The 22,326-nt window shown below is 51.6% G+C and overlaps 9 protein-coding genes across 9 annotated transcripts; 4 read left to right on the top strand and 5 right to left on the bottom strand.

Annotated features, from left to right (window-relative positions):
• Nucleotides 1-376: 376 nt before the first annotated feature.
• Nucleotides 377-2,245, top strand: N0V89_008040 (uncharacterized protein; the record flags this gene model as incomplete). Its single annotated transcript, XM_056216799.1, has 6 exons — nt 377-525; nt 573-598; nt 653-938; nt 994-1,585; nt 1,639-1,803; nt 1,859-2,245. The coding sequence occupies 6 exons, from the start codon at nt 377-379 to the stop codon at nt 2,243-2,245; spliced, it is 1,605 nt and encodes a 534-aa protein (XP_056068355.1).
• Nucleotides 2,246-2,906: 661 nt separating this feature from the next.
• N0V89_008039 (uncharacterized protein) lies at nt 2,907-3,278 on the top strand (the record flags this gene model as incomplete). Its single annotated transcript, XM_056216798.1, has 1 exon — nt 2,907-3,278. The coding sequence occupies one exon, from the start codon at nt 2,907-2,909 to the stop codon at nt 3,276-3,278; it is 372 nt and encodes a 123-aa protein (XP_056068354.1).
• Nucleotides 3,279-4,172: 894 nt separating this feature from the next.
• N0V89_008038 (uncharacterized protein) lies at nt 4,173-5,033 on the top strand (the record flags this gene model as incomplete). The annotated part of the gene is made up of 1 exon (XM_056216797.1): nt 4,173-5,033. The coding sequence occupies one exon, from the start codon at nt 4,173-4,175 to the stop codon at nt 5,031-5,033; it is 861 nt and encodes a 286-aa protein (XP_056068353.1).
• A 416-nt stretch (nt 5,034-5,449) lies between these two features.
• On the bottom strand, nt 5,450-6,787 carry N0V89_008037 (uncharacterized protein; the record flags this gene model as incomplete). Its single annotated transcript, XM_056216796.1, has 3 exons — nt 5,450-6,229; nt 6,276-6,561; nt 6,636-6,787. 3 exons carry the CDS (start codon nt 6,785-6,787, stop codon nt 5,450-5,452), a joined length of 1,218 nt encoding a protein of 405 aa, XP_056068352.1.
• A 2,299-nt stretch (nt 6,788-9,086) lies between these two features.
• On the bottom strand, nt 9,087-10,051 carry N0V89_008036 (uncharacterized protein; the record flags this gene model as incomplete). The annotated part of the gene is made up of 2 exons (XM_056216795.1): nt 9,087-9,526; nt 9,709-10,051. The coding sequence occupies 2 exons, from the start codon at nt 10,049-10,051 to the stop codon at nt 9,087-9,089; spliced, it is 783 nt and encodes a 260-aa protein (XP_056068351.1).
• Nucleotides 10,052-11,114: 1,063 nt separating this feature from the next.
• N0V89_008035 (uncharacterized protein) lies at nt 11,115-11,797 on the bottom strand (the record flags this gene model as incomplete). Its single annotated transcript, XM_056216794.1, has 2 exons — nt 11,115-11,602; nt 11,656-11,797. The coding sequence occupies 2 exons, from the start codon at nt 11,795-11,797 to the stop codon at nt 11,115-11,117; spliced, it is 630 nt and encodes a 209-aa protein (XP_056068350.1).
• A 1,200-nt stretch (nt 11,798-12,997) lies between these two features.
• N0V89_008034 (uncharacterized protein) lies at nt 12,998-13,430 on the top strand (the record flags this gene model as incomplete). Its single annotated transcript, XM_056216793.1, has 2 exons — nt 12,998-13,064; nt 13,120-13,430. The coding sequence occupies 2 exons, from the start codon at nt 12,998-13,000 to the stop codon at nt 13,428-13,430; spliced, it is 378 nt and encodes a 125-aa protein (XP_056068349.1).
• A 445-nt stretch (nt 13,431-13,875) lies between these two features.
• Nucleotides 13,876-16,729, bottom strand: N0V89_008033 (uncharacterized protein; the record flags this gene model as incomplete). The annotated part of the gene is made up of 3 exons (XM_056216792.1): nt 13,876-14,721; nt 14,769-15,899; nt 15,953-16,729. The coding sequence occupies 3 exons, from the start codon at nt 16,727-16,729 to the stop codon at nt 13,876-13,878; spliced, it is 2,754 nt and encodes a 917-aa protein (XP_056068348.1).
• Nucleotides 16,730-17,882: 1,153 nt separating this feature from the next.
• Nucleotides 17,883-22,083, bottom strand: N0V89_008032 (uncharacterized protein; the record flags this gene model as incomplete). The annotated part of the gene is made up of 9 exons (XM_056216791.1): nt 17,883-18,049; nt 18,100-18,633; nt 18,686-18,765; nt 19,485-19,793; nt 20,332-20,417; nt 20,467-21,230; nt 21,283-21,373; nt 21,431-21,820; nt 21,868-22,083. 9 exons carry the CDS (start codon nt 22,081-22,083, stop codon nt 17,883-17,885), a joined length of 2,637 nt encoding a protein of 878 aa, XP_056068347.1.
• Nucleotides 22,084-22,326: the final 243 nt, after the last annotated feature.

Below are 22,326 nucleotides of genomic sequence, written 5' to 3'. Positions count from 1 at the left end.
GGCTTACACCTCAAACTGTACGAAACCTGCTCAATGAAGCACCTTTGCTAGATCTCGCATGTCCTCCCCCATCATGACACACGAACCACTCGCAAGCTCTTCCGCAATTTGCAGGGCCCGATAGTATCCGTCTTAAACAGCTACAGCCAACACGATCATGTCCCAAACCACCACTAGCGCAGCCCCACCAGAGCTTACTTGTAAAAGTTTGTAAAGCGAATGAACACCTCGGCGACCACTAGTACCACGATATGCTTGGTTAGGCCGGCATCGGCTATTCTGTCAAATAAATCTCAAAGCTCTAAAGCCTCGGTCTTTTCCTGCCGCTTCCTACGACTCATCGGATTGTATTTTGGTTTTGCGAGCCAACTCCAACATGTCTGCAGATGCGACCAGGCGGGGACCCGGGGAGAAAGAGGTAGCCGAGTCGGCAGGACCTGCACCAAAACCCAGTGACTCTGAGGAGCAAGATGTTGAAGTAGGACGAGAGCCCATCAACATTGATCGTATCGAGAAGGTGTATAGGTGTGTTGAGGTTCCCTCTACTCAGCACAGGATCTGACAGGGTGCAGTAAGCTCGATCGACGGATATTGCCAGGTATTACTCTTCTTACCAATTCTATCTTACTACCTGATCTCTAACCTCGCCCAGCTTTCTGGATCCTCTACTTCCTTTGCTCCGCCATCCGGTCTAATGTAGGGCTGGCACAGACGATGAACATTGGACAAGGTCATGATCTCGCTTCAGAGCTTAACTTGACACCCAAGCAAGTCTCGACTGGTTTGGCCTTGTTCTATGTCTGTTACGTTATCTTCGATATGCCTTCGAACTTGGTCATGTCTAGAGCAAGCCCTCATGTCTGGATGAGCAGGATAGTTACCGGAGTCGGCATCATTGGCATTGGCCTGACTGGTATGAAAGCGGCGTGGAGCTTCTAGTGCGTTTTCTTGTTCCAGAGATCTGATATAGCATTGCAGCTGACACCTTTGTAGCCTTCTTCGCCTCTTGCTTGGTATAGTCATTGCAGGCATGTGGCCTGGCATGTCGTACTACCTCACGCTATTCTACCCACCATCAAGGACTGGTAAGCGTATTGGTCGCTACTTCACCGCCTCCCAAGTGTCTGCCGCTGTAGTCGGTCTTGTCTCTGCCGGCTTTCAAGAGATGGACGGCTTGGGCGGCCTCGTAGGCTTTCAGTGGATGTTCCTGCTCTACGGTATCATTGGAACTCTTGTTGGTATCTCGCTCCTCTGGTGGCTTCCAGATCGCCCTCTAGCCCCAGGTGAAGTCCGCGAGAAATCAGGTTGGCGCAAATGGATACCTGACAGCAAACCTGCCCTAACTGGGGAGGATGCGCGAATCCATTACGAAGATTTGACTCGCGTGTACCGCCGCAAGGTGTGGACCATGAAGGACCTCTGGCATGTTGTCATCGACTGGCGTTTATGGCCTTTGGTCGTCATGTACTTTGGTGTCGTGGGAGTCGGTATTGGAACGCAAGCGTATGCTTCAGTCATTATTCGCGGCATCAATCCTGATCTTTCAGGCATTGACCTTTCGCTGCTGACCGCTCCCATCTGGATTGTATATTTCTCTATTGGACCGCTACACTCTGCATGAAGACTAACACTGCCTAGATGGATCTCATCGCTATCCTAATCTTCACCCCACTGTCAGACCGGTTCCATCATCACCGCGCCGCCTTTTTCAGCTTCGCAGTGCTCATTCAGATTGGTGGACTCCTCATGACCACTTTCGGAGGCGGTGCTAAATCCTGGACCCGCTACGGTGGGCTGCTTCTCGTATGTATCTTCGCCCGTTGCACCTCTCCGACTCGTGGCTTACCACAATGACCAGGTTGGCTTTGGCCTTGGTCCCACGGTGCCCATCTGCATGACCTGGACGAACGAAATCTTCCAGCCGCGCCACGGCGAAGTCGGTGTCGCCGCCGCATCTGCCCTCGTGTCCGGACTGGGTAACCTTGGGTCCATCCTCACTACTTACGCGTTGTACACTGGATGGCCTGAGGATGCGAAGGGCCCACACAAGTACCGCAAGAGTAATCTTGTCATGATTGGGATACTTTGTGGAAGTATTCTCGCTGCAGGGACAATGGTGATGTTGCTACGCCTGTTTGGGGACGGTATGTCGAGGGATGGCAATGGTGGTGAGTTTGTAGATGGAGCGGCGAGGAGAGAGGTCGAGCAGAGAGGATTTAGGAAGATGTTGCGCTTCAAGCGATAAGCGCCATCGTGTTGGGGCGGAGGTGGGACGGGCCTCGAGAGTATTGCATAGCGAAGGGCATGTAGAGTATGAGGGGGGAGATGTAAAGTGCAGGGATAGTTGACCGCTCAAGGGTGATTGTGTGTGTCGAAGCATGGTCTCGTAGGGTTACAGAAAGGAGCCTTGAAAAGTGCTATCTATACCCATCCCGACTATGTCCGATTCGATTGAAGGACTTGTCAGATTGCAACATGTCTCGCCGCAAGTGCAAATTTACAGTAACATCGTGTTATTCCTCGCATCAAGTACACTCTTTTGAGCCAGCTTACCTTGTCAGACATGAGCATGCACGGGCCTGGTACAGGGATTCTGGTCTGATCACTCGCGATGACCTCATCTCTGCCCATCATTTCCCAGCAGCATTTCTTATCACAGTAACGAGCTGCGAAGCGCCAGCCTGAAACCCAGCTCAGACCCTAGCTGTTCATGTCGCAATGACAGCTCAGCTAACTTCCTGCGTCATATTGCCAAGTGCACTTAAGTGCATCATGCCGTCTTCGTGCGCAGTGAACGATACCTTGAGTTGAATCAAGCTTTCCGCTACAGGAACACCAAGACATTATTCTTAACTTGACATAACCATTCGTTAGCAGACGAAACGACAATTTAACACACAAAAGCAATGGGTCTCTTCAAAAAGTCAAAAGAAGCTGTTGCCATTTCGCACGATCCCCTCGTCACATACACCATCAACCAGAACCTCGCGGGCAAACTCACAGTCACATCCTCCTCGCCCAATGCCTACGCCTACTCCATCACAATCGCGAGCAAGAAGTCCTGGCGCGACACTATCGAAGTCGCAATCCACCGCTCGCTCAACGCAACATACCAGCAACATGCCGACGTCGTGGGAAGCTGTCTGATCCAGACAAGTTCAGCAAAGTTCACGAAAGTCACTTTCGACGCGTATGGGCAGGACATCAAGCTGGAAAAGAGCACCGGCGTGTTAAAAGGCACGCCTCTATTAACACTCCTTGTGCCGTGCCTGTGCTGACCGTGCCCGCAGGCATAGAGAAAACATCTTACACGCTCGCTGTTCCCCCTCTGAACACGACGTCCAAGTGGGAGCACGATCACAGTTCTCTCACTGACTCGGCGCGGCGTCTCAAGCTCGTTGACTCAGCTACCGATGCCGTGCTTGCGCGCTTTGGCGGTGGGCAGAACATGAATGAGTTTGGTGTGCTGGAGGTGTATGATGCGAGAGTTGCTGCCGATATGGACTGGTGCGGCTTGTGCATATTGACAGCGGTGTGCGTGTTTGCGAGGGAGGAGCGGGCACGAGAGCTTAAGAAGAAGGCGAATGGGGTGGTGGGCACGATATCGAACTGGGGTGGACTGCTAACGATGGGGATTCCTGTTGGGCCTTGAGCGCGATGTCATGTTGCGATGGTTTAGACGACAATTAGCGATGACGTTCTTGTAATTCTAGTTCAGTAACATATCTGTCGGACTCAAGTCGAATTAACATGTTTTCGGATCGATGGAGGGTCTCTGAGTTTGCCGAGACATGGGGAAGAGGGGTTGCATATACATATCATATTTGTACAGGCTGCCGCGCTTGTCTTCTGTATTGGGCTTTGATCCATCTGCAGTCAGTCCTGTATGCTCACAACCCGGCAAATAAGGGTACGAAGGCAAGCAGGGATAACTTAGCAGCCCTCAACCCATTGGGTTCTCTCCACCAATGAGAAGTAAGTAGTCTCAATCACAGAAGCTCTCGTATGATACTGCCAGCTGCCCGAACACGTACGGGTCAGCCTCGTTTACCACGTTACGAGCCATTGTTCACGAACGAAGCAACTGATAATATCATCCTCCGACTTACCTTCGATCTCTCCCAAGGTTCAACACCCCTAAACATTTGTGACGATCTTCTTCCAGACCCAAAATGAAAACCAACGACCACTGGTTCACTCACGGAGCACCATTCGTCACGCCAGTCACCGACACATACCCATTCATCTCCACCTACACCCATGAAACTCTCTCCGGAAAGTCCGTCCTAATCACAGGCGCCTCCCGCGGAATCGGCCTCCAAACAGCCATCCACTTCGCCAAAGCCGGCTGTTCGCACATCGCCCTCGCCGCCCGCTCCTCCCTCTCCTCCGCAAAACAAGCAGTCGAACACGCATCGCCCTCTCAAACACCCCTCACAATCCTCACTCTAGCCCTCGACATCTCCTCCCCCTCGCAGGTCCAAGCAGCCGCAGCCGAAGTGAAGAAAGCCTTCGGCACCCTCGACATCCTCATCAACAACGCAGGCTACCTAATGCAATTTCAAAATATCGGAGACACCGACCCCCTCGCCTACTGGATGACCTGGGAAACAAACATCAACGGGACATACCTCGTCACGCGCGCCTTCCTCCCCCTCCTCCTTGCCTCAACCCTCAAGACCATAATCAACATATCCAGTTCCGGCGCGCACGTCGTCATCCCCGGTGCATCTGCCTACCAGGCCTCCAAACTCGCTCTGATTAGGCTGACAGAGTTTCTGGATGCGGAGTACGCTGCGCAAGGTCTTATTGCCATTGCGCTGAACCCGGGAGGCGTAGTCACGGAATTAGCGCGGAAGATGCCGGAGTATATGATGGGGTATTTGACGGAGACGGTGGACTTGCCGGCGGATACTTTGGTTTGGCTTTGTCGGGAGAGGAGGGAGTGGCTGGGGGGAAGGTTTGTGACTGCGACGTGGGATATGGAGGGGTTGGAGGAGGAGGGAAGAGATAGTGGAGAAGGATTTGCTTAAGATTAGGATGGCTTTCGAGTAGGATGTACTTTGGTTGCGGCGAAGTTGACTGCGTCTGTGGTGCGGGTCAGTATCTGAAATTGGGGACGGAGGCGCTCAGAAAGGTACAAAGAGGAAAAAAGGAAAGTCCATGGAATCTCACGCCATTACAGTATAAAAACAATCTTGGTCATGTGTAGGTCCTCAACGATAAGTAGGGGCAAGCCGATGGCTGAGGGCGTGTCTAAATCTTGCACGACCTTGTATGAATTAGTTGAGGATGCTGGAATTGAGATACGGGAGGCCGGGACAGTTACCCGGGATACCTATGGAGATCCATCGAAAACTCTATGATTGCGTGGAAAGATATTATGTACTGCGGGGAGACTGACCAGCCAACCCAACCCTCTATGTACTATCCGAGGATATCTCACTTCTTACCGCGATGAAGCAGGGGAGCTCGATCCACTGGATGGCGGCCTCACCCCCTGCGCCTCGGCCTTGTCCTTCTCCCCCGGGACAACCCTCTCGCACCAAGAGCACCAGCTTCTTAGCTTGCCCGAGACCTCTCGTTCTAGCCAGCGTATAGACTTGTCCCTCTCGTCCTCGTAGATCTTGACACACTCGCCGACATAGACCTGCTTCTTGAGCTTCATCTTGACAACGCCACCGATCCCCTCGATCTCTTGCGTGTGATAGCTCGTGCCCGTCCACCGCTCTGGCGAATGTGAAGAGTTGCTCTCCAGACTACCGTACGCTTCGGCGATATCGGCATTGTAGTCGACCTCGTGCTCAACGGCCCGTGCAGCGAGGCAGCTGGGCCCGCGGCCGCATTCAACGCCCTCGTTGCCTTCGCCGGCGCCGGTGCCTACGCCGCCGAGGTAGTGGCTATATCGCGTTCGCCAGGTCCAGGCGCGGACGTACATGGTGTCTGCATTCTTCAAGTGTTGGCCGCACGGCTGGCACAGCCAGACCGTGTCATCACATATGCACGGCGTTCGTTCGAAGGCGGGGGAGGTAAAAGCGCGGGGCGCGTCGTCGTCGTCGAAAAGCGAAGCTCGGAAGTCGGGAGTACCCGGAGGCGAGGGCGTCCCAGAAGACGAGCGCGGGCGTTTGGTCGTCGTCAGGAGGCTAAGGGGTGCTTTCGTGCATGTCCTACACAGGCGCCGGTGCCGCGCTCGCAAGGTGGGCGTAGGCGGCGGCTTCACGGTGCAGTTCTGGAATGGTTCAGCGACTTGCTTCCAAAACAGGACTTTGGCGTACCCTGCAAACTACAGTGCTGCAACGCTGGCACTCGGCGACCATATCCCGCGCGCACTTGCCCACGCGTCCGCTCGTCAGCTGGCGCGACGTATAGAAGTTGGCCCGCGCCTCCAGCAGCCTCGAGCCCAAGCGTGGACCGGGCCCATCGTCCTCATACACGCAGTGCAGCGTGTGACGGATGAGCTGGTCGCGGTACTCGAGCAGGTTCGCGCGGAACTGGCGGCAGGTGCGCGACAAGCTGTGCAGCGTGTTGAGGTCGAGCTGGCGGGCGAGCTGGCTTACAATGCTGTCTCATCAGCGTGGTTAGCAATCGTCGCTCCTACGGACATGAGCTTTGTCCTGCGCGAGGTTCAGGCTCACGGATAACAGCTCAGGGCAGCTGAAAATCCATTGATGTTAGGATTCGGCCGGCTGTCGTCGTCCTTTGTGCTGGTTGCTGGCGTAGGCGGGAAGCGGTGCACCAGGTGCGCCTGCGCATCGTCGGGGTCGTCCAGGTCAACGAGGACCACCATGGCAAAAGGCTACAGCGCCTGAGGGTAGCATTCAAGCAGTCTTATAACGAGGTCACGATCAGCACGCGTGTTTGACGCCAGGACGAGGGACGGCGACATCGCTTTGTCTGTAGCGGGGCGCTTGGCAGGCACGTCAGATCTGATAAGATCTGATAACCCGAGGCTCCACTTCTCATACATCGTGAGTCTAACAATTATTCCGACTTCGCATGAAACACGTGAGAAAGGTTTCTTTAGAGCTATTTATTTCGTAATAGTCTGATCACGCGATTCCTAGTTCAATCCCGACATCGCTTGCTATAGCAGGAATAAGGAGGTCGCAAATCATACCGCATGTCCCAGCTGTCTCCTGAAGCTCTGTGTTTAGTGTGCGACAGATATGACGATACACGAGCTCTTTCCAAAGTGCTCTCTGGATCAAAAAGAAGGCTTCAGAACAACCATCTTTCATCACTTCCAGCCCAGTTGCCTCCCTCCTCGCTCGCGAAGAACATCCCATGCCTCTTTCTCTTCTCCTTCTCCTTCTCCTTCTCCTTCTTCTCCTCCTCATCGACTGCCCCTGTCTCATAATCTCCACTTGTCTCCTTTCTCTTCTCTCTCATAATTGCACCCCCATAGAACGGTCCATTCACAGTAACCACCTCCCCACCCCAGACCCATCACCAACCCCTTCAAAACTAATCCCTCGGATTAACCCTCCCCCACCAAAACACATCTCCCTCCACCGCATACTTCAATACCCCATGCCTCCTCACCCCCACCCAAACCTCATGATACCTCCTCACCGCCCTGACCGTCTCTTCACAAAACACCTTCCTTAACAATCCCTCATCCTCTGCATGCCATCCAGGACTAACCCGCGAATCCACGCCCAGCGCATCGAGCATCGCGTGCGCAGCCTGCTCCCAAGTAAGCGGCTGCCCGGCGGGTGAGAAGAAGGCTATCCGTTGGAGGAGCTGGCGTGGTGGCGCCGCGTGAAGGCGTCGCCGTGTGCGGTGGGGAGCGCACAGCGGCAGATGGTATGCGGACCGGAGAGTGCGAGTGTGGAAGTGTAATGCGTTATGTGTGGGTGGGTTGTGTAAGGGTCTGGGGAGGGAGGGGCGTTGAATGGGGTGCCGGATGTGGTGCGGACTTCATAGGAGGAGCCCAAAGGGTGGGAGGTGGTGGTACGGTCGCTCTGGGGGCCTTCTTGGTGGTCGGAGGTCGGGACGGTGTGCGCTGGGTGGTTGTGTTTGAGTAGCTTTTGCCAGAGCTTCATTGCCAGTGCTGTGTGGGGTGTGTAGTTGATGGAGAAGAAAGTGATCGAAATAGGGTGCTATGGGGCACTCGATCTAGGGTACTTAGCAGTCGTGTAGTCGAGGCGAATTGGTTGGTGCACAGGTCGTTTGAGCTGGTGAAAAACCTTCCATTGAAGGGTAGAGAGGTCGTCTGTGAAGAGGTGGCATTCACGTCAGTGAAAGTCACTTCTCTGCTGGTCCTCATAGCGCTTGAGCTCCATGTCAATCATTAAATGAGGCTGAACGGTTTTCTCCTGCTTTATTAATATTACCATCAAGTAAAGTAACACCTGGCTGGTTAGGCTGTATAGATAACGAATTTGGCCATCGTGTAAGGACATCGCGATCATTTATCATTTCAAGATCGTGATGATGGAGCTAGTGCGTGAGAAGAGTATGGTTTGGCTGTGGGGCTGGTACCTACCCACTGGTACGTGAACGGCGATACGGTAGATGAGCTGCCTTCCGGGGCAGAATGGAGTACAACGGTTGTATCGTTGGATGGTCGCGGCCATGACGTCTTCTCTAGCCATACATACGGTGGCCATTTCCATGGGCGTGCCTTTGAGTCGGCGCATGATGTGGGGCCAGTGAAGAGTGCATGCTCGATATAACGTTGGGCAGGAGAAGAAAGATAGTCGGCTTGTATCCTCATGCAGATTTTCAAAGTCTCAACTTAGGAGTCTCCTCTAAAAGTGAAGATCTGATCTGGTCACAAGGCTCCGAAGTCGGGAGAGCATATAGTTGCTGTACATGATAGTAGAGCTCCAATCTAAGAAAGGCTGTTGTGCGTTGCTGCAAGTGCCATGCAGGTGACATACCATGGCCCCGGGCCGAACCACCTTCACGTGCGCTCCTGAGTAGTACTTGCCTAACAGGACATGTGCACACGCACGCCTGCAAGTTCGATCACATCCCACGCACGCTTCCATTGGGCACTACATAACTCCTAATTGATCCCTGCACATGCAATTCTAAGTCTATATGATTCATTACTTCGTTAACTTTCGCAAAAGCCTGGTTCAGGCTCTCGAAATCTCTGTTATCTGCGTTTGCGTTGCTGGAGATCCATTCATACCGCCAGCTTCGAGATCTTTCTCCCTTTCCGTCCTGCTTCCATCTTTGTGTTCCCCGATGCTTATTAAGTATCTCTGCCAGATATCGGCAAATTCTGACTCACTTGAGGTCAGCTCGTCATTAGGCATTGTATCAGGTTTCTTTCGCGTCAGAATACCACGATAGCACGGTAACGCGCAGACGATGACCGACCCGGCCGCCTGCAAAAAGACCCACAGGATGTTTTGATCGGGAAATTTTGCGAGATTGACATCAATGCTGTAGACGGTCCGGAGAATCGTAAGCACCATGTTGACAGCTACTAGTAGGAAGATGATGGCTAGCTCGAGTTTCTGAGCGGTCCGCATAAGAAGAGGTCTCAGCATCGCCAAAGGTAGTACGGCCACTGGAAAGTGATTAATTATATACTTTACGACGATGAAGAAACCTGGCTCACAAAGAAGATCTCCTATTAGGTCTAACGCACACCAAGCCGACAACATTGGGATGACCATAGCTGGAGCATTATCATGGCATTGAGCTACAGTCTAGTAAGTACGATCCCATCTGTGTCAGTAGAGAACGTACGCTGGGAATCCGGAAAGTATTTGGGATTGCCGCACAAGAAGAATGACCACATGAAAGTGATGGCAAAGCTTGTCGGGATATACGCCGTGGTTACCGCCCATGCGATGCGGAATTTGGTCGAGAAGGCGAAGATGTGCCAATACAACGCTAAAAAGCTCGCTTTGGCGGCATAGATGACGCACCAGAAGAGCAAAGAGTTGGCAGCATTGTACTTGGCATTTCTCGACTCATCGCTGTAGATGACTTCGTCTTCTTTGATCAAACCCATGGCGTATAGCTGCTTGGTATAATCCGTCGGTCCGTATACCTGATACGTGCCGGTGAAGGCCAACAGGAATGCCATGGCGAGCCCATTAAACAAGTCATCCCATGCTATACGCTGGCGACGATGCCAATGAATGGCAAAGCGACCAAGCGTCGTCAAAAGCGCGAGTACGGTCAGCGACCACGCAGTTGTCTACGCCATTAACGATCAGCTTCGAAGCAACCACCGTCTAACAAAAGTGACCAACTTACGATAACCTCATGGAGCCGAAGTGTATGCATGGTTGACAAGATGAGAGTTGGAGGCGATCAACAAGGGAAACCAGACATCTGGGATGGCAAATGAAGGCGGCGATGCCCAACAGATGAAGAGTGGAGCCAACATGCGGAGAGTCGCGCTTGCAACCTTGCAGGATACGCATGGGAAACCGGGAATGCAGGGAAATGTTGGAGCGGTAGCAAAGGCTCGTTTTCGCTGAACATCGAGCCAGTGCAGCTCCACAGCTGTGCTGACCGGCTGTCACCATCGCGTGTTGTGGGCGTTGGTGGTATTCGGTGGCACCGTATGATATGTCGGGGAACAGACCGGGATATTCTTTCGCTTACCGTGTAGAGGTCTAGGGATCCTCATTCGTTGGCCTTGTACGCTCCTCGGGGATCACTAAAGAAGCGCCATTCGCCTAACACTTATCTAGCTGACTTTAGTTTAGCAGTAAGCGCTCGCTTCGGTGAACGACATCAAGCGTCGACGACGTAAGGACCGGCTGCCGACATGTATCAGAGCCTCTCTTCGTTCCGGACATTGCCAAGTCAAGCGAAGCACTGCTTTGGACGCATATGAAAGTGAGAATGATGCTTGCGATCGCTTCAGGTCCATCCCAATATGCGGATCATCATGGAGTAAACTAGCGTCAAACTGGCATGCATGATGAATCCTATAGGCGAGATACGAACTGCCATTGGGCGCCAGCGGCCAACACCAACACTGATACAACACAAGTCGCATATAGCGGCTACGCTCGCGAGGCTCACATGGCAATGACAAAGCAACAATCCTCACCAATGCGGCTGGGTATATACGAAAGGGCATTATCTGAGACGCCTTATCCGGCTTCTAGCGAACAACGCGATGCAAGCTACATTCATTCTTCAGCTAACGGATCGAACGGCGGCTCCACGAAATCGACTACCTTTTCACCTTCCGGCCGCCTTATACCTTCTTCAGGGAGAAGCCCCATATCCACACCATATTTTTCTGACGCGTCCAAAAGCTTGTTGTAGTCACGACACTTGTGCAGGACGTTGAAATTGGGGTGAGGATTATAGTGATTCTTTAACCAGCTGTAGGTGATGAGGCCCGGGTCGGCATCACACACGAGCTTCTGGCGTAGCATATCCACGCAATGGTCAACGTGCTCTAGCCACTCGTCAGGATGCTCTTTTGAAAATCTGGCTTCTTCGGTGTAAAAGTCCGGATAATGAGTTTTCCACAGGTTGTGCAAACAATGAATGTAATGGAAGCCTTCAAATGCTGCAAGACGACCTTCGCCTAGGCTGGGTGGGGCTTTAGCGGAATGGCTTGAGGTATTGATGGTTCGGAATACGCCTTCGGAGATGACCATCATGCGCTCTGTTTCACTGTCATGACAGTGTTCTGTTCGGGTGACGCCACAATTAACTTACGAGGTACGAGACCTTCCCATAGCTTATCAACCTCTTTCGAAGGAGGTCCTTTGAATGGAGATGAGTCGCGGCTGAGAGATCCATCAAACCTCACAGTAAGGTCCCATGGGTGCTCGCCCAGGAGCTGGTCTGTGACAGACATTAGCGGCTACCATATTTTTGGGTGTGAAAGATCACCTTTGCTCAGTGAACATCTGTTGCTTGACTGCACTAGTAGTCCTGCCGAAACGGACAACGCAAAGACAAGCAAGTGTAGACACCACGGCCACAGCCTTGTTGCGAAGCTTAGAGGTACCGCAAGCGATTGCGAAGTGGTTCCCGATTCAGATGCCGTTTCTGTCAAAGAAAATGCGTCGAATGGTTCCTGCTCCTTCGAAGCTATGGGGACGTATCCTGTCATCGTTCGTGTAGTCGCGCTGGGTGAATTGTCCCTGATCCGAGAGAGTGGAGCGAAACGGGGATGCATTGCTTCAGTACACGGACCACAGTCGACCGTTTGTAGATCAGCCCCAAATCCTGGAGACCCGCTAATAGTAACGCAATCTTGGATGAACCCTCAGGTACACGTTTCCCTGCTTTCGCGTGGCCAGACTGATCATATAATCGGCGAGGTGCGCCATTGCACTAATGCTTACCGTTTCAGTCAGCTCGCCGGCATCCACGGGGCGATATCGTGGTGTCTAAATACGTACCAATGGTACATGCGGCGCCTCGGTTTCGGGCGCGAGATTACCGTTTACGAACGCTTGAGCATAAACGCCTAGCTACCACGATCCGGCTACCGATCAGTTCAGCATTCGCGATAGCAGCAGCAGCCAAGCAGTGTAGTGGCGGACGGTCGAACCTAGACCATCTGTTGGATCAATATTGGCCGCTGCGCGCGGAGTTGCCGGCCTATCAGGAGATTGATGGCTACAGAAGCCACTTGCCTTATTTGTGCCGCCAACATGGTGGTGAAGCCGTCAAGGCATATTCTAAGCTACGCTCTGAGATAGAACAGCCTCTTTCTTGTGTTGAACGCGTGGCATAAAGTTGCAGATCAGCCCACCTCATTGCGAATCCCAGCTCTCAAGACTCTCTTGTCCATTGAGTCCAATCTTGTATCTATCACTATCTATCCATTCATACCCGCGATTCGTAGCAACGATACCAGAGAACTCTTTGAATTGAACTCAGAAGCTACTGAACTAGAGTGAATCCTATCCAACTGGAAATCTGCCGATCCTGCCACATCTGGAGTTTCAGTGCAGCAGCAAACACTCAAAAGACATCGATCAAGGCTGCTCTGGTCCATAAGTTCGTATTAGACGCCTCATACGTCCGAGCTTAAGTCCCGATCACCATGAAATACGCCGCGATCCTTCTCGCGCTCCTACCTGCCGCGCTGGCGCTGCCCTTCACCATTCCGGGTAAGCATTGACCCCTGAATTGAGCTGTCCAGCTGAAAACTGACAGTGTTTGTAGCCGCCGCCAAAGCTGAGGTCAAGCGTGCGGAAAATGCAAACGGACTTTTCCCCGTGAGATACAGCAACGATGTTGCCAAAGATTCCGAGAAGCGCGCGGAGAACACAGGCTTCCCAGTGAGATATAGGAAAGATCTTATCAACGACCCACAAAAGCGCGCGCAAACACCTGGCCTCTTCGCAGTCAGTTATAAGAAAGATGTCATTGACAGCACGAATCCTGCCAAGAAGCTGGAGAAACGGGAAGCTGTGGCGCCGGAGGGACTGTTTGCTGTCAGTTATAGGAAGGATATTATTCCCTCGCTGGAATAAGAGGTAGTGGAAACATGAGTTGTTTCCTATGTCGGAGGTATTGCAATGCTCCACAGTGCGCATACCCAATGGTGGCTCTCTCATCCTTTTCACCCTGTTCATATCCATCGGCGATATGTGTTTAGGCACCCGTTCCCATTGGTGGTTATCTCTCTTGTGTATCTTGCTGTAGCTCTAGCTTCTATTTGTGGACTAAATTCGGTGGATTTACTCAACCTCTCTTGTAAAATGTGATCAATGCAATCTAATGAAGCGCAACCAATGAACAGAGCATTCAATCAGCTGTTCTAACTGGCGACTGGCGGATATCAACGTTAAACGAGGGTGGTACGAACATGGTAATGATAACCTTCAAATCGGTAAATTCAGCAGATGCGAGCAGTCCCTAATCGTCTCTTCTTTTAGAGTTTGGTCTATCGGCACCCATAACAACGTGTCTGCGCCATCAGTCGAAAACCTCAGAAGCGAACCTCTCACCATCAGCTCGAAACGCCTCCCACCACTCATCCGCACCAACGCCATCTGCACCCTCGAACTCAACGTAAGCCTGCTTCATCACTGACGCCACACCCTCCAATACCCTCAAACCACCGCAAACGTACATCTTTCCCCTACCGTTCCTCAGACCAACCGCATCCACGACCAGTTTCCTTTCTTTCTTAAGCCGATCTTGAACGTACTCACAGCCCTTCGACTGACTTTCTGCCCTGCTAAACGCGTAAAATAGCTTTACGCCGGCCGAGGAGGCCAAGTCTTGTAGTTGGGATGAATAGAGCATATCACGATCAGGATGACGACATCCAATGAAGAGCAGTGCAGGCGCCAACTTTGCGCCCGAAGAGCGAAGCTGCGCACGTTCGTGTACAAAACCTAGGAAGGGTGCAAGCCCAGATCCTGCGCAAACCATAACGATAGGGTCACCTGGGTCTTCAGGAAGATGAAATGCGATTGGGCTGGGCTGCACAGAAACATGGAGACGATCGTTGCGGCATAGACCGGCTAGGTAGGTTGAACCTGCGCCATGAAACACATTTGTTGTGCCATCCGAGAGGGTGGACATGTGTTCTAGGACGCTATAAGTCAACGTACATATTGTTGGGTCCGCAAGCGGGGACGATGATATTGAGTAGCGGCGGGGACGCATCGGTGGTAGCATGTCTAAGTAATCGGCGAAGGGAAGGGTGGCGGTTGGTAGCTTTTGCAAGATTTGAAGAGCGGACAAGCCCTTCGGAATAGACGAGTTGTCACTTTTGTTGCTGTTCGGTACGGTCTCAATGATCGCACGGATGTTCTGGGGTGATCAGCATTCGAATTCAAGGTGTACTGGTGTAGCCATACCTTTTCGGTCGCAACGTGATTCAGTTCCACAAGGTCGCGGAGGTGTGTGTAAACACTGCGCTCCTCACCGCACGTTGTAATGATCTTCGTATCGTGCGCCAATTGAAACCTATTCATCACTTGCTTCACCGTGTCGTGGTGATTTGCGGGTACAATGGCAATATGATCACCGGCTCGATAGGTCATCGTTGGAGGAAGTCGAATCGTGAGCTGGCGCTTCTGTGGCTCTCCAGGAGCCGTGAGGCTCTGTCCGTCTTCAATAGTAGCCATTCTCCCGTCGGGAAGGATGTCAGAAGTACGGGGACACTGGAAAATCCTGATCCCACTACGCGAAATATCGAATGACCGCGCCGACACGCCTGGGAAGTACAGCTTCTTCAGTGCCGGCCAAAGTACTCCATCGGCCCAGTGATCGAATTCATTCGCAACGTTCCCGTCCGCCACATCCGAAGCCGCTCGATTAACTATCGGTGTGCTTCCATATCTGATAAAAGCGTCGTCCACCAAGGCTGGAATCCGTTGGAAAGTAGCGGCCCAGTCGCGATTGCCGCATCCATACACGGCATGGTATATCCCTTCAAACGGGGACTCAGTGAGCGCTTGTAGCCATTTGATAAATTTCGAAGCATTTTCGGGAGGCTGGCCTTCATAGCTGGCAGCGACAATGACAATTGGGGTCGATGGAGTTATGTGATGAGGTTGTACCTTGTCCATTATCATTATTGTGGGATCAAAACCATGAGCAACTGCATCACGGCTCAGAACGTGCGCCAAAGTCTGGCACGTTCCAGTATTGGAACCATAGCAGATGAGTAACTTGCGTAGGTCTACCGAATCCAATGGGCTATCACTTCTTTTGGTTTGCTGCGACGATGTACGACCCGAGCCAGAGGGAGGAGCTTTTCCACCCAAGAGTTTGCGCTGGAGGGTGGCAGGGGTCAAGCCGTCGCGCAACTTGACGCGGATTTGCAAGCCCACGGGCTTTATGGTAATGGTCTTGCGTATCTTGAGCTCGTAATTTGGATCAGCAAGCTCGAAATCAAAATTCTGCAAGAGCAGAGCCATCATGATTACAGCCTCCTGCAATGCCAAGGCACGACCGATGCAAGCTCGAGCTCCGTTGCCGAATGGCTAGATACGTGTCAGCTGCGTGTTACAACGAAGCTATTTTGAGCACGGCTTACCTTCCATGAGTTCTTTGGTAACTTTTCAAATTCGTCGTCAAGCATTCGTTCCGGTCGAAATGACTCCGCATCATCACCGTACACCGCAGGATCACGGTGTACGGTTGCTATCTGCACCGAAACCGCCTCACCTTGACGCACAACATATTGTTCTTTCCCAATGTGTATCGGATAGTCCTCCGGATTTGTTGACCTGGGCTGTACGGTGAAACCGGGCGCCGTGGGATAGAGACGTAGTGTCTCGCGGATGATACCCATCATGTACGGTAGTTTTGAGGCCATATTCTGTGTCATCGCACCGTTCCCGAGCACCGACATAACTTCGTCGCGACCTTTTTCCATGGCAGCTGGGTGTGTGACCAGACAGTAGATGATAAAAGACAGTAAGCCGGACGTTGTTTCGTGCCCTACTTCTGTTAGTCTGGCTCTTTGAAAGACCGACACATACTGACCCGCAATGAGAAAAGTTATCATATTGTCAATAACGCTACTGTGGGGTAGCGATTTGTCGGTGACAGGGTCCTTCTCGTAGAGCATTGCATTGACGAGATCCTTCCTACTAGACGAAGAAGCTTTTCTTCGCTCTATGACTTGCTCGGCGATGTGACGCATCAATTCCGCATCCTCGTGAAACTTGCGAGTCTGATTGAGATAAACGTAGTCACTAACCACAGAAGGACGAAGCATGCGTATGCCTGCCTCTGCGAGGAACGAGTTCATCGCTTCGACAAACGAATGCGGTGTCTCTGAGTAGAAACTGTTGAACCTTGTGTCCATTGTGCACCTAACACAGCTAAATCAGACTACAATTCTCTAGCGGTATTAGTTAACGGATTGATGTACTCACAAAGCGATCGTATCCAGAGTCAAGCGGGTAAAGTCGTCTGATACCTGGATTTTGGTTTGCTGATCTTGTCTTGCCCATTTCATCACTAATTGACAGGCCACTTCATGCATATCTGGAGACACGTTAGGATTCATTCGCAATCAGCAAGGCTCTTCGACATACCTTCGAACATATTTCCTATCATCATTGGTCCGAGAACAGGCGTCAAGATACGATGCGCAAGTCCCCAATTCTCCTCTCCGTCACGTGCGGTGAAGAGGCCGTCGTGTGCGAGAATTCGAAGCTGCACAGCACCCCCAGTGGAGGCCTTCTTGACGAACCGTGTCTCGTCGCATACTTCGTTCGCCAGCTCGACGGTGCCGATAAAAATCCTATCTGGTTTGCTAGTTCCATAGCTAACTTTGACAACTGGCCCTGGAAAATATATCAGCTGAGCCGCTTACTCTGAACTTTGAACAAAAATTCTATCATACCATATCTTTTCAAAAGCTTGGCTGTCGAGCCGGAGTCGATGAGATCCAATGCATTGCCGATGATGGGCCAGCCCGGGGGCTTTGGAATCTCAGTGGGCATATGGACCTTAGCGTGCGATGACAGTCGTTATCTGTTCGAGCTTGAGTCGAAAATTTTCAAATGATAATAGAATACAACGAGTGTGTCCGAATTTGCGATGAAGGTAACGCACCTAATGCTGTGAGAAGCTCCACGGCCCCAGATATATGACGAAAGATCCCATAATCTTCGTTGGAGGCTGGAGGAATTTTGGAGACAATAATCTCATAGCATTGCCTAAATCAGAATGTACGCGAGCATGAAGGTTGGTTGACCTTCGCTCGAAGTTGCGTTATCGCTTTTTCGGCGGTATTATCGCCGAATAAATATCGCCGAACACTCCTGGATAGTTGCAAGTGACCTTTCCTGAATTAGCGAACGTTGCGAATTATAGGTGGGGCATTTACGGGGATTTATATCTAAGTATGATCTGGGTAGCATAGCCACCGCTAGGCCTGCCAGGCTTACGAATGGTGCCACTGCATGATGCACAGTTCCGGAGAGCTTTACGCAAGGATTGCAGTCGAGCGATTATGCGGAGATTTCTTCGTTCACAACGGTCGGCATGTGTAGTGACTCAGAGAAATCGAAACCCCAGTCAAAGCCCCAGGTGTCCCAATCGTCAAACAGAGACTGTCTGGGTTCCGAATAACCGTCCACCATGTTACCTACAACGGCGGCATTTGTGCTGTCTAGGTCTGATGGAGTCAGATTGGTTTCCACAATTTATCTTCATGACCGAACTTACGTTGATTGCTGGGCCTTGAGTTTGTCTGTGTCAGAAACAGTTTTCTCCACCAGTAGAGGCAATCGAATACCACGTTCATCGACTGTCGGTTGAGAACCTGAAGTGGAAGAATTTCGCCCCCGTCCGAAGCGCGATACACATTGTTGCTTGACCACAATTGGCGCATGATCTCTGCTACCTTGGCTGGAATATCGTTGTTTACCACAGAGATCGCTTTGCAAATATTGATAGCAGAGAAGAAAGCACTGATCATATCTTTCTCTTGAAGTCCAACAAGACTCAACTCGTTGGGATAGCTTTTGAGGAGCTTGAGAATGGTGCAGCCCGCTAACTGTATACCTTGAAAGATAGCGTTTGGACAAGCTAGAGAAATTTGAAGCGTTTGCTCCAGATCACAGATCAGGTCCATCGTTGCGGTTGCTGCTTCTGCAAGTTGGATGACATCGGTGTGGTCCAATCCGCTTGCACTGGCAACGAATGCGAAGGACTGAATCTGCAAGCGAGCAATGGTAATCGACAAAGCACTCAACGGGCCTACAAATATGTAAGCGATCGATAGCGTGTGAGCAAGGGCTACTATACTCACCTAAGTCATCCAGATGGGCACCCCTGTTTAAAGCAGATATCTCAGCATCGGATGCAGCAATGCGACTTTTGAGCGTCCGACTGTAGCTTGTCGGGTCCGTATTCAGTTCTAGATCAGCGACTATTTGATGGAATGCAGCTATATGTGCCGTGATGCGCGCTTCGAACACAATCCAGTTAGGTAAAGTTGCGCAACAGTCATACTCCCACAGCAGGTGACGTGTCGCAAGTCCGTCAGTTATAGGATATCCTTGCAGAGACATAGTCCTATAGATATTAAGCAGTAAATCCCGGGTTGAGCATCTGCGACCACTCACCTCTGGTTCAAGGTCACAGCATATGCCCACAACTTTGCACCTCGTTCCAGCCCAGGGTTTGCCATCGAAGTGAGTACCCCCTGAACGCTCAAACAAGGATGCATGCCTGATTGCAGTGTAATCGGTATGACCGCACTACTCAATGTGAAATATACACTTCTCCAAAATGGGCTATCTGTTGAAAGATGAAAGTCGCACATAAGCAGATACGCCTCGACGATAGGATACGGTGAGAGCCGCCCAACGCAGAGCGACTGCATGGCTAGCTTCTCGACGTGAGGCGATAGCGTCGAAAATAAGGTTGGATCTTCGTGACATTTTCGTGATCCTATTGTGGTAATTACCCAGAACTTGAGAGGGGACTCGCGGAATGTCTGATTGGGGGTTGACGGAGCCGAAAGGATTGGTACTAGCGGTGCGAAGCAACGAAAGAATCTACTCCAATCAGGATCTCGCTACTTGGGTGAGCTCGTGACTGATTACCTTGTAAAGCAGACATCGATCTTGCTGGGTTCTACGCGAATACCATCGATGGTTTGCGGTTCAGTTTCGGTGAGGTTGTTCATGGAGGTTGGTGCAAGATGCACGAAGAGCCCGTTTTCTTCACCAACGAATGCTGGATGACTCTCGGAGGGAGCAAAAGAACTGGCCGAAAGTGCCTCAACAGTAGTTGAAGAAAGTTCCGCATCCAAGATGGTGGCATTTTGAGACATCTGCGAAGGCGTCTTTGGACTGCCGTCCGAGCTCACCTTCTTCCGTCGTTGCTCTTGGACTACGCACACGGTTTGCTTCCTGCGGCATCTTGTGCATGGGCGAGAGTAGTCCAAGGATGCGTCACAACGGAGTTTTTGCGTCCGGCAAGTATCACATGCTGGCTTTTTGTCTTCGCGAACCTTTCGTTTTCTTCTAGGTGATGTCAAGATAGGCGCGTAGGAGAGGGTGTGGCTGGCCCTTACTGGAGGGTGGGCCCAAACTCCATGTTGGCTATAGTGTGCTCTCGCGACCGGGTTATCTCACTCTCAGCGCCAAAGTTGTTTTCGAACGATGAAACTATATTGATGCAGGATGCTGGGAAGGATGAGAGGCCCGATTACATAAGCTTCACACCATCACCCGAACGGCTAGCCTTTGGTAACTCAGCCTCATGGATGACACCGCGAGTCGCGTCGCGTCAATTTCGCTATGAATGACGGCATCTCACACCGAACTCTTTCTACTAACCTCCATCAGCATGGGAATCTACTATGTGCATGAGCTGTTCCTTTAACTTTCACCAGCCGCGAAAAGGCTCCTACGTCTCAATAGCTCGCCATAATTCCAGAACACGTACACAGCAGGCCAACCAATGACGCACGCGACACCTCCCAATATCGAGTTTCCGCGTCCCCATCCCAGCGTATCATAGAGACGTGTAGCCTAGGTTGGTCAGCAAAAACTATCGGAAGGGCTTCCAGGATTCACTTACAAACAACGGGAAGCCCGTAGCAGCAAGCGATCTTAAGACCGTTGCAGCGGCCAGTGCCGACGCAGAATACGTTGTATACGCCTCGACAAGGTATGCCTGCATAGCCTGCCAACACAGTATCATACTCCCACAAACGATATACATGCCTATGTCTGGCCACAGCCAGAAGGCAGTCACCTCAGCTGTCCAGGCGTACACAAAGATGCCTATGGGGAGCAATATTGACCCGGGCACCATCAACGGCACGCGAAACTCGGGCCGCGCAATACCCCCGTTGCGTCGCTTGAGAGCCATGTATATTCGATCCTGCAAACGTGTACCGACCTGCGAGCCTGTCAAGAAACCCAAGCCAACTGCGACGTAATTCAGACTGCCAATGTGGACCTCTTCATGATATTTTAAGGTCCACAAGCGAGGGAATGTCGACAAGACCAAGTAAATCATGCCATACAAGAAAGCCATGTAAATGGCGACGAACTGTATGATCGGCTGGGTTGTGATGAGCTTAATCGGTCGCTTGAACGCGGTGCGGAGCTTCTGACCCAAAGACTGGCCCTCTGCTTCCCACTCAGTCATGAAACTCGAATTTCCCGTCTTTTCTCGTAGAGCTTTCGCTTTTCTTGCGAGGATGACACGCGGGTATGTCTCTTGAAGCAGCATAGTGCTTATGAGTTGTACGAGAACGTCGCCGATCGATACCGAGTAAAAGCACCATCGCCAATTCGCATATTTGACGATGAAGCCTGCCATGATCGGTCCAAGTGCTAAGCAAACAGTCAGTTCATGTTTTCGACCAAGGTGTGTTGAGGCCCTGACCTGGACCCAGAAGTGGCATCAACGTGTAAATGCCCATAGCCTTTCCTCTTTCTTCGTTGGACCATACGTCGCTGAGCGTGCCGCCTCCAACCTGATCCGTCTTTCAGCGGTGTACACTCGATCCGTACAATATGAATAGAACACTCACGGCTAGTGGCGCACTTCCTCCCAAGCCACTGAGAAAACGGAACACTATCATCTGCGCTGTCGTGCGGCACCCACCACATGCCGTGTTGAAAATTAGGAAGACGACGTTGCTGATTTGAAGAACGATTCTGCGGCCGTATACTTCGCTCAGCGGCCCCAGACATAAAGGCCCAATTGCAAAGCCAAGCACGTAGATGGAGACCACTAACAGCTCGACTGTACCGTTATTGATCTGAAGCTCGTCGCTAATAGCAGGTAAGGCTGGCGAGATCATTGAAGAGGACAACGGAGCGATGAATGAAAAGGATGATGTTACAAAAGTGACGAGCCATTTGCGACCTGCGCTCCAATTCTTAGGGTTCGCGGGATCGTCTGGACCATCCCATGTAACCTCGATCTTCATCAGTGAGGTTCGTATCATATACTGGCATGTCGTACCCGAGCTTCCGTTTCGGTTCTTGCATCGATAGTCTCTCCAAAGTCTGCAGCTGGTCCCTTTTCAAGGTGCTGGTCTGGCTGTCCTCTTTCGCGCACCTCAAAACTTGTTGGACCAGTCTCCAAACCAGGCTTACTTGCTGAGGTGTTGATCCTCTGGATTCGCTCGTTCGACAAGGTCTCGGAAATGTAGTCTCCGCTGGTCCTGGGAATTTCCATAACGGGAAGCTGAAACTAAAGGAGGCTGTGAAAACTTGTGATAAGGCGCCTCGAAGCCGAGCCTCTGCACGTATAGTGTTCAGGGTGTAATAACGCCGATAAACTAGTGCGAAGCCATGACAATATCGCCGACTGCACATACCCCACACACAATATTAGCGAGCATCATCCATACAACACCGAGACCCGCATTATTTCAACACCGAGTGATAGACATCTTCGTACACCTGTACCGGATGCCGC

The sequence above is a fragment of the Didymosphaeria variabile genome (assembly GCF_027946475.1).
Source record: "Didymosphaeria variabile strain IMI 356815 chromosome Unknown scaffold_6, whole genome shotgun sequence".
NCBI lineage: Eukaryota > Fungi > Ascomycota > Dothideomycetes > Pleosporales > Didymosphaeriaceae > Didymosphaeria > Didymosphaeria variabile.
Note: the sequence above shows the minus strand (reverse complement) of the source record. Positions and strands in the feature narration are given on the sequence as shown.